The sequence below is a fragment of the Sorex fumeus genome, unplaced genomic scaffold (genome assembly GCF_029834395.1).
Source record: "Sorex fumeus unplaced genomic scaffold, SorFum_2.1 ptg000098l, whole genome shotgun sequence".
Lineage (NCBI taxonomy): Eukaryota > Metazoa > Chordata > Mammalia > Eulipotyphla > Soricidae > Sorex > Sorex fumeus.
This window is the reverse complement of record NW_026606155.1, coordinates 41,280,414-41,298,484: the sequence shown is the minus strand read 5'-3', so window position 1 is coordinate 41,298,484 and position 18,071 is coordinate 41,280,414. Positions and strand designations below refer to the sequence as shown.

Below are 18,071 nucleotides of genomic sequence, written 5' to 3'. Positions count from 1 at the left end.
TGGTACTTATCTCAGCTATTCTTGGGTGTTAGTCTCCTATTTTGTTACTTCATATTCCCCAGATGAATGCAATCTTTCTATGTCTGTCCCTCTCTTTCTGACTCATTTCGCTTAGCATGATACTTTCCATGTAGTACCACTTGTATGTAAATTTCATGACTTCATCTTTTTTTTTCTTTTTAGGTCACACCTGGCAATGCACAGGGGTTATTCCTGGCTCTGCTCTCAGGAATTACTCCTGGCGGCACTCAGGGGAACCATATGGGATGCTGGGAATCGAACTCAGGTTGGCTGCGTGCAAGGCAAAAGCCCTACCCGCTGTACTATTGCTCCAGCCCCTGACTTCATCTTTTCTAACAGCTACATAGTACTCCATTATGTAGATGTACCAAAGTTTCTTTAACCAGTCATCTGTTCTTGGGCACTCAGGTTTTTTCCAGATTCTGGCTACTGTAAAGAGTGCTGCAATGAACAAACAATTGCAGATGTCACTTCGACTATACTTTTTTGCATCTCTGGGATATATTCCCAGGAATGGTATTGCTGGGTCAAATGGGAGCTCAATTACTAATTTATTGAGAATCATCCATACTGTTTTCCAAAAGGGCTGAACCAGTTGGCATTCCCACCAGCAGTGAAGTAGGGTCCCTTTCTCGCCACATCCGCACCAACACCAGTTGCTTTTGTTCTTTTGGATGTCGGCGAGTCTCTGTGTGTGAGATGATATCTCATTGTGGTTTTGATCTGCATCTCCTTGATGATTAATGATGTAGAGCATTTTTTCATGTGCTTTTTTGCCATTCGGATTTCTTTGAGAAAGTTTCTGTTCATTTTGTTGCCCCATTTTTTGATGGGGTTGGATATTTTCTTCTTGTGGAGTTCAACCAGTGCTTTGTATATCCTTGATTATCAGCCCATTGTAAGATGGGTATTGGGCGAATATCCTTTCCCATTCTGTAGACTGTCTTTGTATTTTGGTCACTGTTTCTTTTGAGGTGCAGAAGCTTCTTAGTTTAAGATAGTCCCATTTGTCTATCTCTGTTTTCACTTGCTTGACCAGTGGCATGACTTTGTCTTCAATGTACCTTATGGATTCAAGAAATTTTTTTAAAGTTGTCAAGTTGACATTAAAATACATTGAAATTCTTTTTGCCTTTTTTTTTTTTTTTGCTATTTGGGTCACACCTGGCAATGCACAGGGGTTACTCCTGGCTCTGCACTCAAGAACTACTCCTGGCAGTGTTTGGGGCACTCTATGGGATGCTGGGAATCGAACTGGGGTTGTCCACGTGCAAGGGAAACATTTACCTGCTGTGCTATGGCTCCAGCCCCCGAAATTCTTATTACCTGAAATAGTGAGCATACTTCCATAATTTTGGGGGTTGGGCACATCTAACAGAGTTCAGTCTGTCCTGGCAGTGTTCAGGGGGTCATGGGGTGCAGGGATCAAATTCAGACTTACTGTATGCAAAGTATGTGCTCATTCTCTCTGGCCCTGAGGCTGCTGTTTTTAAAAGGTCTCTCTACCTGCCTGCTTCATTTGGCACCCTCAGACCGGCCTCTTCTATCTTGCTCTATAGGTTGCAGATGGCCTCCTCACTTAATGGCATTCTTCCAAGGACACTATATACTGTTAGCTGCCTCATCTCAGGAGAATGAAATCATTTTTGCAAAGTCAGAAATTGAGCTGTAAATGTACATTACAGACTAGCCCAGCTCAGTCTGATACGGAGGCAATAACAGAAGCGTGGATACCCTTAGCGTCAATGAGCTGGGGCTGGCAGGGAGAGACCCAGTGTCAAGTGTGGAAAGAGGAATGAAGACAGGAATGTACAGCCACATGGGCCAAATCACAGCTGCCTAAAAGCAGCTTGCCCCATCAGCATGCTGAGACATTTCTTCCTAACAAAGGAGAAAGGCATTTGGGCTTGGCCAAGCTAGGAAGGGCCTTACATTCCTGGGTATTAAAATCTGTAATTGTGTGTGTGTGTGGGTAATAGTTATCAGCAGTCTCTTTCTCATTCCCAACCCTACCCCCAACACATTCACACACATACACACACACACACACACACACACACACGAACTATAGGGGGGTTCGCGCACGCGCACGTGTGTGTGTGTGTGTTTGGACACAACCTAGGCATTCTGCTTCTTCCCTAAAATTGAAAAGGTGTGTGTGTATGTGTGTGTGTGTTTGGACACAACCTAGGCATTTTGCTTTTTCCCTAAAATTGAAAAGAATGGTTACTTAACTCAGTAGCAATTTTTTCTGTAGCCTAGGGATAGATCTCAAGGATAAGAGAACTATGTGGAAACTCCCAGAAGCTCAGCAAAAATGTTTAATTGGTTCCCCAAGATAACTAAAAATAGAATGTCCAAGGATAATATCCATTCAGGGCATGCCCTCACACAAACAAGAACCCAAAAATACAGGCTGTGAGGTAAAGTGGTTACAAATGCTTTTTGTGGCTGAAAGTGAGATCTAAAAGACAACAAGGGAATAAAAAATATTAAGCCCCTAACTTTGAACAGCTAAACGGCCAAAATTAGGAAACAAGGGAGACATACTTCCATTCTGTTCAACTCTTTTGAGATTCCTGAAGATAAACTTTGCACACCCATAAACATATCAAGACTATGTACTGCTACATACTCAATCACAAGTACATGGAAAATTAAAAACTATGTTCTAAGTATTGGTGACATGTAAAGTTTATTGATGGACTAAAATACACCACTATACTCAAGGATTGATCTTCAATGGATGTTTAATAGTGACAGACTATATTCACTAAAAGGGCCTTTAATTTAATTTCCTAGAAACTGTAAAGTCCCTCTATCTTCTACTTTTTCCTTTGAAAATAAGTATTCATCATTTTAAGCAACAGCCTCTGGCCCTACAGACAAATCATTTCAACACAACTTTTTTTGTTATCTTTTTATTTTTCTTCCCTAATCCTATAATGCCAAGTGAGTCCCATTGATTTCCCTTTATTTACTGGTTTAGTGTCACAGATGGAACCCAAGGCTTCATACACAAAGAAAATGTATTCTTCTACTCTCCCGTGGCTTGATTCTTGTGTATTTTGCCACTAAATTTTTGGAGACAAAGTGCATCACACAAACACCACAATTAGGCCAGGCATATAACCAAAGTGAAGAGTCGAGTGAAAAACAAAAAAATTAGAAGTCTTTCATGTTAACATTTTATTTAAACCAGTACAAGCACCATGCTTAACAGAAGACTGTCCAAAATAAACATGCAATATGAACTAGCAGAGACTGAAACCACAGCTTAAGAAGTTGTGCCAGCTGCTGACTTTGTTAAACGATGACAGGGAATTGTTAATATTCACAAGACTAAACCATTAATGTTTCAAGCCTCCTGAATGAGTTAACATTGGACCATCTAAACCAGTGGGAACTTCCCTAGTCTGTTGGTGATCTCAAATGATATTCAAGTAATTATATGTGTACAAACTACATTAAAAAAAAAGGAAAACAGTTTCTATGACAACCTTGTGGTTGTTTTAAATATTACAGAAACATAATCAATCACTGTATTGAAATGTCAAATGACATAATAGGAAACAAATTTCTCAAGAATATTCCACTTGGGACCACTGATGTTAAGTAGCCTAGATTTACATTCTTCCAGAAATACAAAGTCAGACTTGTCCAGAAATGTTTGAGACACTTCTTCACATATGTTGCAAAGGCTCATATTCTGTAGATTCCAGTACTATCAGTTTATAAAACAAGGAAAGCAATTGTACCAAGAATATTTGAATTGACAGAATGAGTTACTCTACTTCCACCAAGTATCCAGCAATTAAACTCATGAAAATATCTATTTATCATCACCAGTTCATATTAAGATTAATGACATTGCTTGGGCTTTAAAAGCAGTCCAAATGTTATTTTAAGTACACCTTCTTCACTGCCTATAAGGATGGGGAATAAAGGCAGCCAAATTTAATTTGGCAATGAACTCCTCCAATTGAATTTTTTTTTTTAGTTAAAGTAGCAGACAAAGATACAGTTTATGGCTACATTTGACTCCTAAAAATAGGAGACAAAAAGGGAGAGAAAAGTGATGAGAGACATTTTGCAACAAACATTATTGAGTAATGGCAAAAAAAATTTTTTTTTAACTACATCAGCTTAAACAAGTATATATTTAACTCCACTGGGCATTTAGTAAACTTTTTTAGAAATAGACAGTTTGAACATTTATTTTGAATGTCAAACAATAACAGTCAACCAGCTTTCTTCCTAACATACCTGTTTCAATATTAAAACAAAGTATTATTCAAAACTCTGACATTTTGGAATTTCAGCGTAGTAACCTGAGAACAGTTTTCTTCATGTCATTTATACTGCCACAAAACAAACATACTAAAAACATACTGTGATTATCTGTTGGTTCTATTTTGACCATATTAGATGCTAGGCCAAACTTATGCAAGGCCAACAACTACAAAACTAATGGTGACCTAAAAGTATAAAAGAGGTTCCCAGGACAATAGCTGCAGCCAAAAAGGAAAGATTAATTTAAGATGAAACGGGAATGGCTGTACCAGAAAGATACGGAATGTAAAATTTGGAATTGTAAAATCCGGAGTTACTATTTGAGAAGGCAAGAAAAGACTGAAGAGGAAATATATTTGAAAATAACAATGCAAAAGTTGGTTGGAAAATTTCTATAAAATCCTGAGAACACTCTAGAGTAGGGATCTGTAAAACTTCCCCTAAAATAGAGGGAGTGAAAAATGTTTGACAAATCCCTTAGCCTCAATCTATTGTCTTGCAAAACCAGTAGAAGAGTCAGACAAGCTCAAAACAGCTTGGCTTTTCACAGCTCTTCTTCCCTCTGTTAAAGAACAGGGGGGCTAAGAGTTTGGTGTATGTCAAGATGGAAGACTTACACATTTAAAAGAAAATACTTATACATGCAAGACAAAACAAGGAACCTCATTAAAAAATACATTCTTGTAGCACTGGCTATTTTCTCTTATTGCTGCAAACCAGGTGAAACAAAATCCCAATTTCTTCGTTCAAAAACATTAGAAACACTCTCCAGTTACTTGGGTTACATCTGTTTTTTGGCAGAATTGTAAGCATTATTATCCTTATCAAAATAGTTGTATAAAGAATGCTTAAACTTCCTGGGTGAAGTTCTCTCTCACTCTCTGGAAACTGGAATAAAGAATCCTTCCCATCCCCTAACCAAAACAAACACCCACACAAGCACTTCCTCATCTCCAACTAACTTCCTATTACTTCCTATTTTGAATTTGTGTAGCCAAACAGTGCTGGGGAACAGTAATGGCTCTATTCAATTTAATAAAAATTCCAACTATCTTTACCCCCTTACTAAAGTTGGCATAAGAAACCTTCAAAAATGCAAAGAACACGACTTAAAATATGTCAACATTAAGAAAAATCCTATGCTTGTGTTGAAATTATTGAGAGGCAATGTAAGAAAACACTCTCCTTTTGGCTGAAGAGATCGTACAGCAGGTAAGGCATTTGCCTTGCAAATAACCAACTCAGGTTCAATCCCTAGCACCTCATATGGTCCCCCAAGCACTGCCAGGAGTGATTCCTGAGTTCAGAGCATTGCCAGGTGTGGTCCATAAACAAAAGCCAAAATAAAACAAAAGCCACTCTCCAAAATTTAGTTTTCTTTAGAGTCTTAGACATTTTGACAAATGAACATATGTATGTACTTTAAACACAGGATGTATATACCAGTCCTTGATTTATGCGAAAAATGCTAACACTTTAACAAGTGTCCAGTTAAGAATATCTTTATGTTTAAGATATCAAATGCAATTTCTACTGATGTATTTTTATTAACTATGGCCAAGGTTTCATCACAAATATATTCAAAATTGTATCTCTCAACTTCCAGAAATTCATCAGTGCAAGATATTTGGAATTTTTAAAATAGAAAGCTGATTTTATTACAAATTTCAGATACACATATTAGAAAATTGTTTTATTTGGACCCTTTATAAAAGTATTAATTTCACCAAATCTGGAATACTGGCAGTGTAAAAGTCTTAAATTAACATTAAAGCTAACAAATCAAAGGCACGGTATTAACATATTTAAAATAACTACTGTTCACATGACATTAAGTGTTTTCTAAATAAAGTATTAATAACCTATATTCAAAATTAGCTAGAATGACAGATCTACGAATAAAATCCTTAATTCTTACAACCCTTCGTGTCTAAGACTAATACTATTCTCCATAAGAAGAAAACGTAAGAGTTAAAACTTTATTATGAAATATAATTCCCATGCCTTAACAATGAGTAATCTAAGAAAAAAATTTCTGGACTTGATTAAAAAGATACAGGAAGTCAAAAGAGGTGTATAATTGATAAAAAGGTACTTGTAATGCAGATTACTCAGTTTTCATTCATGGCTCAAAACTGGGACACACATGGAAGTATTTTACCCCAAATTAATTTAAAGTATTTGACAAATGATAATATGCTAATTTTATATAAATTAATATCCAGTATTTGTCAAAAGGAGGCAACTGTTATCCAACACAATCTATACCCACTTTCCAATGGTGTCTGCAAATAGTAACAAATTCTGAACCAGAAGTTATAGAAATTAGTCACAAGAGTGCAAAAAGTCCCTGGAGAGAAGTAGTCCACCTAACAATTACAAATATAAGGAAACACTTTACAAAGTTTCATTACTATGAAGATGATTTCCTCTTTGTTCAAACTTTGAACAAAAGAAGAATTTTTTCTTTACTGCAGGAAACAAACTGTAAGTAACAGTGCATTTTTAGGCATAAATAAGTATTTATGTCTGGTTCCAGTATGGTCAGGTTAATACATAAATACTTTAGAAACACAGAAGTTCACATTAGTGGAAAAATCCAAGTTTCTCACGTAACCATTCTTCGGTTAGGTCTTCAGTATTTCTTATTTCAAATACCTACAGAAAAGAAAAGGAGGTCACACTTTGGCAATTTTCCTCACAAAAGAAATATACTGTATATCAAATTCTCTTTTCAAACTTTCAAGGCTTACTCTGTGGAAATTAGACAATATTTTATAAATTAGATAGACATCTCTGGGGAAGGAATTCAGTAACCGAAATCTAACAATCAAGGTGGCATAAAACGAAAGCTCTCTTAAAGCATAAATCTACATATTATAAAAAAAAGTTTTGTGAATTTTCCCTACTAAAAATGATATCCTACGTATACATAACTAAAACTAATCTAATCGGGAGCTGGAAGTACATAAGCTTCACAGTTGGAAAAAGCACTAACTATAGCTTATTTTGATATGGATTAGAAGCTCACAGTCATAAATCTCCAAGGAAGAATTAGGACACGAAATCCAGACAGTATTAGAGTTATAAGGGAGATAATGAAATGCAGCAAAAAAGACGGGATTTGAGAACAGATGTGAGTCTGAATCCTAGCTCTGCATTTACCATTATTTACCACAGAGAAATCATTCATCTTTCGAATTTTAGTTTCCCCTTGTTCAAAATAGAAACACTATCAACATGACAAGGCTGTCATAAAGATAGTTTATAAAAATAACAATTCAGGGCATGCCCAAGGCAGAGAGACATTAAGCTGTTAGTTGTTAACCACCCAACCCCTTAGAGCAACTCCAGGTGTTCTATGGTACAAATGAGGAAAAGTGTGTTTCTATAGGCTGGTGGTATCAACAGCAAACATGAGTGAAGGGGAAAAAGCAAAGGGTGCTTAATCAAGCCCTGGTTGGTTAAACACGTCAGGGGAAAACACTGACACTGCCCTAAAAATGAAATCTGAAAGGAGGTGTTGTTTAATACCATTTTAGTGGTGATATTCTATTTAAATTTACAGTCATAATGATCATCACTGTAGCACTGTCCTCCCATTGTTCTCTGATTTGCTACAGCACACACCAGTAACTTCTCCATTGTGAGACTTGTTGTTACTGTGTTTGGCATATCCACTACGCCACGGGGAGCTTGCCAGGCTCTGCCTTGCGGGCAGGATATTCTCGGTAGCTTGCCAGGCTTTCCGAGAGGGATGGAGGAATTGAACCCGGGTCGACCGCATGCAAGGCAAACGCCCTACCCGCTGTGCTATCGCTCCAGTCCAATCATCATCATTATTTTTTTTTAAATTTTAATATAGGAGTATTGCTATTTATTCAGCCATTGATTAGGCTGATTGAATTGGGCACGAACTCCACCATCATCATTATTGTTATTATACTTTGGGATCATATCTGGCAGTTGCTTACTCCTGACTCTGTACTCAGGGTGCAGTCCTGGCAGTGCTCGGAGAATCATTTGCCAGGGATCGAACCAGAGTTGGCAGTATGCAAGGCAAATGCCATAATCTCTGTACTATCTCTCTGACCCCTCATATTCTATTTTAAAACTGTATAAAACTGTTTCATCTCAAACATGCGAAAGTTAAAAGTCTAAAAACATGTACCCCTCTTACCTGTAGCCTTCACAAATACCATAAAAACCCACAGGGACACAATTAACCCTTAAAGTTAGTAACTCATATGAGAATGTTCCAGCTTAATACAACAAACACTAAAAGTATCATAGCAATTAAATACTAGATTCAGAATTAACAATTAACTATACAATAGGAAATCTCATTCAAAATCTTCATTCAGACTACAAAAAAGAGCTCAGAGAAGCACCTAATACCGACTTATCTATCAGAAGTTACATTACCGATGACAAAGACTTCTCAATAAATTGAACGGTTTGTGTCTGTTCTAAGGCCACCCACATTTTTTAATGTGATTTCTTCTAATCTACTTACAGCTACCACTCAAAAACCACATTTTTTAAAATAAAAGACATCTGTAATTTTATTTCCAACTAATTAAAAAGCTTTGCCTAATTTACTACTCGAGTTTAAATAACTCACCTGCAGAAAAATACTTAATTTCTTCAGATTATTTTAACAATTGCCCAACATACTAAGGGAAAACACCATCTTAAAAAGTAAGTCTAAATATAAACACCACCTTGGTTAGCTCAGCTGTTTGGACTAGCTTATTCTTACTCCCAGCATACATCATCTGTTGTTCAGGCTTACATCCTGGAAAAGAGATTAGAATAAAAATGAGACTCAAAATTTGAGGAAGTGATGGGTTTCCACTTAAGGTATTTTTGATTTTTTTTTGGGGGGGGGTAGCAGGTGAGGTTAGAGAGGGAGGAACAGCGATTGGGGCCACACCTAGAAGTCCTCAGGGCTACTCAGGGCTCTCTACTCCGTACTTAACTCAGTTTTTAAAGACACATTTAATATTTCCCCTGCTAGTAAGCTCATAGGAAGTTTAGTCAATATGTGAATGGCTACATTTTGAGTCTCCTGATGCATACTGCCTGCACAAAGAGATATAGCTGAATTACAAATAAATCTAAAGATCAGTAAATTAAACGAGATTAGATCTCTATAGATCTTGATTTTTAGAGCCTTGCAAACATTTGAAACTTTTCAGCAGTATCTTAACCTGGTATTAAATATCAAGATTATTTTATGATCCCTCATATATCAGGTCTTTTGACAGTGATGGGTCAATAAGGCAGGAATTTTTGTCCTTGAAAAAAAGTTAGTCTGTTTATAGATTAAATTATAAATATAGTGTAGTATATTTTAAGTGCTAAGTAAGCAATACAAATAGTAAAGTTTAGTAAATAGTAAAGTCTGTGAGCTTGAATGGTGGTGGGAGTGGGAGTTCCAATGATAATGGATACCTTAAATATCAATAAGCCATTTTAATATCCAATGTAAGCAATGCTGGGACTATTCATTCTCAAGATGAAATCTTTGGTAACTGCCATTTTAAAGAAACACAAATACATATCATGATTGTATACAAAGTTCACACACTTATAAACAAAAATTTTTAATGCACTTTTGATATTTCAAAATGTCATTACATTTTAAATTCCTTAAAATGTGTTCATGACTAGACTTAACAATTAATTACTCTGCCACGATTCTATTGGAAGGAAATAAGATAGTTCTATGAGGTGGTGCTTTATAGGAATTTCTTTTCAGTGATACATCCATGTGTGAGTGTGTGCATACAGGCTCCAATTTATTCAACACTTTCATTTCTAAAACAAGTGTAACACTTGCTAGTATTAAAAAAATTACACTTAATTCAAAACCAAATATACACTATTTAGAGAAACTCACTTACCTACAGGACTAGAGAAAATAAAGCACAGAGGATATGAAACTCTTCCATCATCATGTTGATATTTATAACTATACACAATGAAGGTTTTTCTCAAGTTAAAGAAACTAAAAGTACTGCTTAGAGACAAGTACTAACCAACAAAGTTCTAAAAAAAAAAAAAAGAAACTCAAAACCTGTGAGATTAACAAGAGGTAAATTTCCTTCTCAATCATTAGGACACTCTTCACCAGCTATCTTTCTGCACAAAATTATAAAGGGTTGCCTAAGTTTTAAAAATCACATTTTATAATTTAAAAATTATTAAAAATATTGTTTTTCATAGATTTTCTCAACTGCTAATATGTGTATGTGTGTTTGTGTATAGGTATATATACATGTGGTGCTCAGGACTTACTCAAGGGAAGTGCTCAAGCCACTGTTCTATCATTCTGGCCCCAATTATACCATTTTTCAAAAGGATCTAATTTGGGGACAAGAAATACTGTTAAGTTCAGTGGTAGAACACTGGTCTTGTATATGAGACCCTAGGTTCAATCCCCTGCGCTGAAACGCTTAGCTCAATATGTGTGTGCATGTGTGTGTACATGCGCGCGTGTGTGAATGTGTATACATTTTTTCCCTGTATGTGTGTGTATGCGTGTGCATGTGCATATGTGTGTATACACATTTTTCCCCCAGTGCCAGGAACTGTGTGCATGCTTATTTTATTTTAATTTGGTTATGGTCATGGTATAGAAAGAAATTTTGTAAGATGTCTTTAAAATGAACATCAGAGAGAAGGTACAATGGGTCAGTAGCATGCATCCGACCTAGGTTCAATCTCCGAAGTCCCATATGGTCCCCTGAGTACTACCAGGAGTAATTTCTGCATTCAGAGCCAGGAGTAACCCCTGAGAATCACCAAGTGTGCCAGGTGACTGCCCCCCACCCACCAATACATCATAAATAAGATTCTGATTCTTTTTTTTTTCTCTTTTTGGGTCACACCCGGCAATGCACAGGGGTTATTCCTTGCTCTGCGCTCAGGAATGACCCCGGCGGTGCTCAGGGGACCATATGGGATACTGGAATCAAACCCGGGTCGGCTGAGTGCAAAGCAAATGCCCTACCCGCTGTGCTATTGCAAGATTCTGACTCTTACTGAAAACTCATCTTTTGGAAACATTAAGAAAAGGATATCGAGGTTGTCGTTCAGGTAGTTCATCTTTAAGTTCATCTGGTGAAATGCCCTAGCAACAAAAAGAAAAACAAGTTCTAAGCAACACTAAATACCCATTCTACTAGTAGACACTGAGTCATAACCATATACCACAACATAACATTTTATCTTACTCAGTTGTACATAAAATAAAAGTTATTAAAACCTTAACACAAGAAGAACCCACTCAATGTAGATTTATTTATCAACTAAAGAGGCATAGTAGACTATGCTCATGTTCTAGTCATTAGGAAAATACTGAATAAGAAAAGTCTGCCCCTCAGAGAAAACATCAATTTCTTTTCATTCTATGCAAGTGACTTAATTTGACAAACTAAACACTCAAGATAAAAGGTTTCATTTTTAACTTACTAGCAAAGAAATCCAGAAGATAAAATGCTAATTTAACTTTTATTGGATATATAGCCTAACTTCTATCACTTATTAGATTAGATTTTGTTAATGTTTTAAAGATGGTTACTAATTTAGCAAGATAATTTAGAACATAATAATTAGTACATGCTTTTTATCCCTAATAAACAGGCATTAAAAGATTCAGATTCATTTCCAAAGTACAGGTAATATAGCTAGCATCTTGTGAGCAATGATAATTGCTTAACTATAAAATCGTGATTAAGTTCATCAAGCAAACCTCAAGCTCTTCATCCAGTACCACCAGGCTTTTATCCTTATCAATCTTCACTAAAAAAAAAAAAAAAAAGTATTAGCACTGTGATTCTAATACAATCTTTACCTACCCAACCCACAGAGTCATAGTCATTTTTTGATACAGAAAATAAAACATCAGAGCCAGGACAATAGTACAGTGGGTAGAGCTCTTGCCTTGCATGTGGCCAACCAGATCTCAATCCCCAGCATCCCAAATGGTCCCCCAAACTCTACCAGGAATAAGCACAGAGCCTGGAGTAATCATCCCTGAGCATGACAAGTGTGGCCCAAAGAGCAAAAGAAAGAAAAAAAGAAAAAAATGAAACGTCAGAATTGTAAGCATAAAATTCAAAGTTTAATTATAGTCTATAAACCAGCTTTTGCTTTTCAACTGAAGTTTCAAAGCCATTACCAATAATTCCCAGCACGTGATGTGTTTATTTAGAATTTTATGTCAACTTCTTACTTTTACTGTGCACATCAAGAACTTAGTAGCTCAAATGCAACTTCCTATGATTTTAAAAAAAAAAAAAAAGAAAGAAAAAAAAGAAAAAAAAAAGAGGTGCCAGAGCAATAGTACAACAGATAGGCAAAAGCCTTGTATGCGGTCAACTGGGGTTTGATCCCTGGCAAAATGCAGCAGTTCCCTGAGCACTGCCAGGAGTGTTTCCTGAGTGCAGAGGCAGGAGTTAAGTCCTAAACACCGCCAGGTGTGGCCCAATAACAAAAACTGAGGGTTGAGTGCTTAAATGATCTATGTAACATGATAGAAGTTTAAAGTGGACCACGGCTAAGGATACAACCAGTAGCAGATTACTAACGTCTCCAGAGTAAGGAAGGATTCCAGTATAACTAAGTTTGACAAAGTGAACTGCCAAATAATGATATACTATAGCTTAATATATGTGATATTATACAAAAACAACATCAACACATTTTGACATAATCTATTTCGCTACTCTTTCCCATTACTCTGAAAAGCCACACTTTTTAGTTTTTGCACTAATTTCATAATAAATCCCGTGAAATACACTATGATCTCTTTGCCCTGTAAAATATATTTTGTATATTTTACAAAATAGCACCAAGATATTTTCACCTATAAGAACTATATGCCTACACTTCTTTAATTTACAAAGAACCAGAATTCATGACAAATTGCCTTGATTCCACTTCATTAATTCACACCCACCAAATAGAACTGTTAGGCACCATCTACAGTTTTACATCTTCACTCCCTCATCCTTTCTCTTTCTAAAATGCTACCCACATGTTGAATATTACCAAAACGACTCACAGTGGAAGAGGCACTATGCAAATCATTCTTTCCCTTGTCAATAATTGATGACACTTAAAAGTACACTCCATGCAACTAGAATTCACGTCTAGAACTGAAACAATTCCCAAAATACTACAAAGATAAAAGTCAAACCATTAGATTAGGCAAAGGTTTTCATTGGAGGATGAATGGGCATGCTATATTAAGTCTCCCAAGAAGTTAAGGGATGAAGTTGGATGGGTTACTAACCAATGTCATTCTCTAGAGCAATGGGGGCAGCTGAGAACTTGGAAAAGGGTTTTTTTTTTTTTTTCAATGATCTAAAAGGGAAGGGGAGTTAAACAGTTGCAGATTACATTCTAGAGATTCAGGTTTATTCAATAGCTAGAAGATAAAATTAGCTAAGCCCATGTAACTGAAGTAATCACAGTTAACTTACTTATAATGGCAGCATTGTTCGTTTCTCTGCGAAAACGAAACTTTCTCAGCTTTTCCACTAAATCTTCAGCAACATCACAGACCACCAAAGACTCACTCTAGAAAAGAAAAAAAGATCACCTATGTATAAAATTCCATGACTTCAATATACGTGTGTTTAAAAAAAAAACCTTATAGGAGGCACATGGAAACTTACAAATTCCATTTGTGAAAGCATTAAAGTGACACATAAACTCTTTGGAAGGGGGAGTTCTAATAGTTCAGGTGCCACAAGGGTCATGACCAATGGTGCTTGGGAGGCCATGCAGTGCCAGGAATTGAATTTGGGTCTTTAGACATATTCCCTCAGGATACATATAACTCTTAAAGAGCTTTTAAATCTATCAACATTTGTGTCTTCATGATGTGTACACACTAACTCTCTTTGGATAATAAGCATTCCAAAGAATAACAACATAATAATGAAGTATTTCATCAGAACTGGGGAGAAAGAAAAGAACACGGAAAAAGCCAAGTATCTCTATTCACCATTAGATAATATAACGGTTTTTGCATTCTTCAGGAAGAAAAGGAAAATCAGAGGTCAAACTGAGAGTAGAGGTAGGGCGCTTGCCTTATACATGGCTGACCCGGATCTGGTCCTGGGCAATACAGATAGTCCCTAAGTCCCACGAGGACTGATTCCTGTGTGCTGAGCCAGGAGCTAGCCCTGAGGACTGCTGGGTGTGGTCCCAATACAAAAACAAAACAAAAACATTTATTTTTAAAAAGAGAGTGAGATGCCAAGTTAGTGTTTCCAGAAGTATTAAACCATGGTCCATTTTTTTTTCATCTTTCAAAAAATATATAGAAATCAGAATACTAGTACTTCCATTCTCTGTCCAATCAAAAGTAGAATTCATTAATGAAACTATGAACTACTATTTGGGCATTTGGGCAATGCCAACTTATCACAAAGTTCTTATTTTCTAGCTCTGATATCCAGAACTTCTTGAGCAACACTGAGATTCCGAGCATTAAGAAACTAAGTGAGAAACATGCTGTGATTAAACTCAGATAGCAAAGTTTTCTGCATTTTCATCCCTCCCAATACCAAAAGAAGGCCAAAACTACTTATAAGAAAATGGACTCAGGCTCAGTTGGTAGAAGGATTTAAGAATGACCATAAAACCTTAAAAACAACTCTGTAAATGTTAAGACACAAAGGAGAGAGCTGAGGTCATCTTCATTCATTGGTTTAAATATTTAAGGAGTGTCAAAACTGTCTTAAGTGCCAGGAATACAATCATGTAAAATAAATAGAATGAAGGCATGTCTTCAAGGTGTTTACGTTACAGTCTAGTTAGGAAAGACTTATGTCCAGTTGCAGTAATAGCACAGCAGGTAGGTAGGAGACTGTCTTTCACGAAGCTGACCTGGGTTCTATCCTGGCATCCTATAGTCTCCAAAGCCCCACCAAGAATGATCCCTTAGGACAGAGCTAGGAGTAAGTCCTGAGCACCAATGGGTGTGTGACTTGAGTCCAACAGATCAAGCAAAAAATTTTAAAAAAGACAGTACACTTGTGTTCACAAGAAGAGCTAGGAAGGAGACACACATGATAGCAGGAGACTGTATGACTACTGAAGAATGCAAGATTACAGGTCTTTGAAGAGCACATCTGAAGGGCGAAAACTATGTGAAATGACCCTTTGATTAAAGTGTGCATGACACATCCAAGATAGTGAGAGGTCACTGTGACTCAGGCATAGAGAATGATCTGGACTAGAGTGTGTTGCCTTAGCGATTTTGGTCTCCTGAGTAGGGAATTTCAAGCAGGGCGCTCACAGGACACATGATCAAATGTGCTCGGAGAAAACAGGCAGAGTTGGGATGAAAGAGCAAGACTAGCTAACTGGCAAGTGGCTCAGGTGAGAAACGTAAAGAATATCAGGTTGAAGAAAAGAAAACGAGGTAGGTGAAGACTGCTAATAATAGCACGTATTAAACACCAGGAAAAACCGCTGGGCTATATCCTTTACATGGATCTCCCGCCCAACTTAAAAAAAAAAATCCCAAAGGAGTGGTCATTATTTCCATTTGCAAGAAAAAGTCTTAAGAGAGATTAAGTTTCTTCCCCCAAAGTTATGCAACTCTGGAGCCAGGATTCAAACCCAGCCAACCAGACCTCTCTCTAAGTCCACTATCTTCACTACCAGCGAAAATGGGGAACTGTCGGGGCCAGGTGCGTTAGGAAAATGAGATGTGAAGATAACAGCTAGGCTTCCCACTTGAACAACAGAGGGGAACAGTGCTGCCTGGCTCTGTTAACACACACTAAAGACCGGGTTTGAGGGGGAAGAGCTCCTGAGCCGCAGCGTTAGGAGGTGAAAAGCTTCCCTGGGCTGGGGGCGGGGGGGGGGGGGGAGGGGTTGTTAGCCAAGAAGCGGAAGAGATAGTTCGATCTGGACTGGACCTCAAAGCCTGCGGATGGGCAGTGCTAACTAAAGCCCCGAGCGCCAGTGAGAAAGGATGGAGAGAGACCATGAACGGGGTACGGTTAGGCTTGCGGCGTGTGCTTGCCCAGGGAAGGGGGTGAGTGCTTAGGACGCAGACAGAGCAACAGAAGCAGGAGGAAGACTGGAGAGTTCGAGAATCAGAAGCCCCCCCCTCCCCCCCGCCCCGGGGTAAGCACGAGCGTTTAAGTGCTTACGGGGTAAGTGAGCGGTCAGGACCCGGGCGCGCAGCTGAAAGGTCGGGAGGGGGGAGAGAGAGAGAGAACTGAGTCAGCGACCAGCTCTAGGTCCGTTCGCAAGCTCAGCCACGAGCGGCAGAGGGTCTGAGACTGGGACACTGAAGGATACTGCTTGTTTTATTTCTAATGAAAGAAATGAGCATTAGGGGGAGGGGGGGAAACGGTAAAAAGAATCGAAAAGATCCTGGCAGACAATTAATTCATTTATTCCTCCAGTTTAGTTTTGCTCCTGGGGTACTCAAGCCTTGCAAGAATGGAAGCCACAGCCCACCCACCCCCCGCCACCCCCAACCCCGAAAGCGCAAAACCCAAAAGCTTTTCGAATCTCAGTCACTGTGCAGCCAGCCAAGCACCAAAGCCTTGGGCAAAAAAGGTCCCCGATTCCCTCAACTCGAAGTCAACGAGACGAGGTTCTGAAAGCCTTGGGGACACCCGGGACACAGAGGAAGCCCCCAGGGCAAGCCGAGGGCTCCCGGCAATCGCCCATCGGCACCGGGTCCTCGGGGCTAGCAGGGCCGCGGGCAGCGAGGCTGGCGTCTGGGGAGGCCTCCGTTGGGGGCCCGATCTCTGAGGCTCCTCGGACACCCATCGGTTCAGGATCTGGAAGCCTCTACCCAGCCAGGGGACCGGCGAGCGGGCCGGCCTCGGGAGCGCAAGAGGGTGCAGCCCGGCGGCGGGGCGCGGCCGTGGGGGGGCGCCCAGCCGTCAGCCGGGTAGGACCCGCCGAGACGACGGGCTCCGGCAAACAGGAAAGCCCGGCCGGCTGGCCCGGCCCTCTGGCCCCCACCCTCCCCCGCGGCAGCTCACCATTTTCCTTCCGGCCGTCAGCAGCCTCTCGCCTTCGCACGGGTCCCCTTTAAGAATGGCACTACGGCCGCCTCCCTTCCTGCCCCGGCGACCGGCAGAGCCACGCCCACCAGCCGACGCGGCCGCCGCGGGCCGGCACGTGACGGCGGACGGCAGGTGGCGGGGCCCAAAATCAACCAGAACGCGAGCTCCCACCGGTTTTTAGGGGGAGGGGCGGGGTCATCTCAGGGTGTGAAGGAAGGGGTGGGGGAATAGGGCACTCAGTGGGGAATAGCTCCAAAATGCACTCAAAACTTACCCCATTCTTGGTATTTCTCAACCTCTGAGAGCGACTTCACGGTGATAGGATGATCTCAATGATAAATGCAAGCCCTGTCTGCAGTCGGCCTTCCAAATTGGATCTCCCTCAATTTATAGGCACATTTCTCTTTCTTCGCTGTCTCAAACCCCACTGCCTTCCACGACATGGCTAATATATTTCTTTTTCTCCATAGCACTTCCCTGCAAATGTATGATTGAGTTATGATTGATGTTTAGCTGAGTGCTCACCCAAGCCATTGTCTAATAACGCATTATTAGCAAATTTCTGTAGGAGGAACTGACTCATTAGAGCTAGTCTGCTTTTGAAGACAGTGAGAATGTGCTTTAGAAGAAAATAATTTGAAGCCAAGAATTCATAAAAGTATATTCAAGAAAAAAAGTTGCCTGTCTTATATAGCAATG

The 18,071-nt window shown here is 39.1% G+C and overlaps 1 protein-coding gene across 1 annotated transcript; it reads right to left on the bottom strand.

Moving 5' to 3' along the window:
* Positions 1–3,194: 3,194 nt before the first annotated feature.
* GMFB (glia maturation factor beta) lies at positions 3,195–17,465 on the bottom strand. The gene is given in 8 exon segments (XM_056133682.1): positions 3,195–6,905; positions 6,907–6,972; positions 9,039–9,112; positions 10,224–10,306; positions 11,403–11,452; positions 12,074–12,123; positions 13,809–13,905; positions 17,349–17,465. Coding segments are annotated over 8 exon segments (465 nt in total). The 5' UTR covers positions 17,352–17,465; the 3' UTR covers positions 3,195–6,863.
* Between the last annotated feature and the right edge of the window lie 606 nt (positions 17,466–18,071).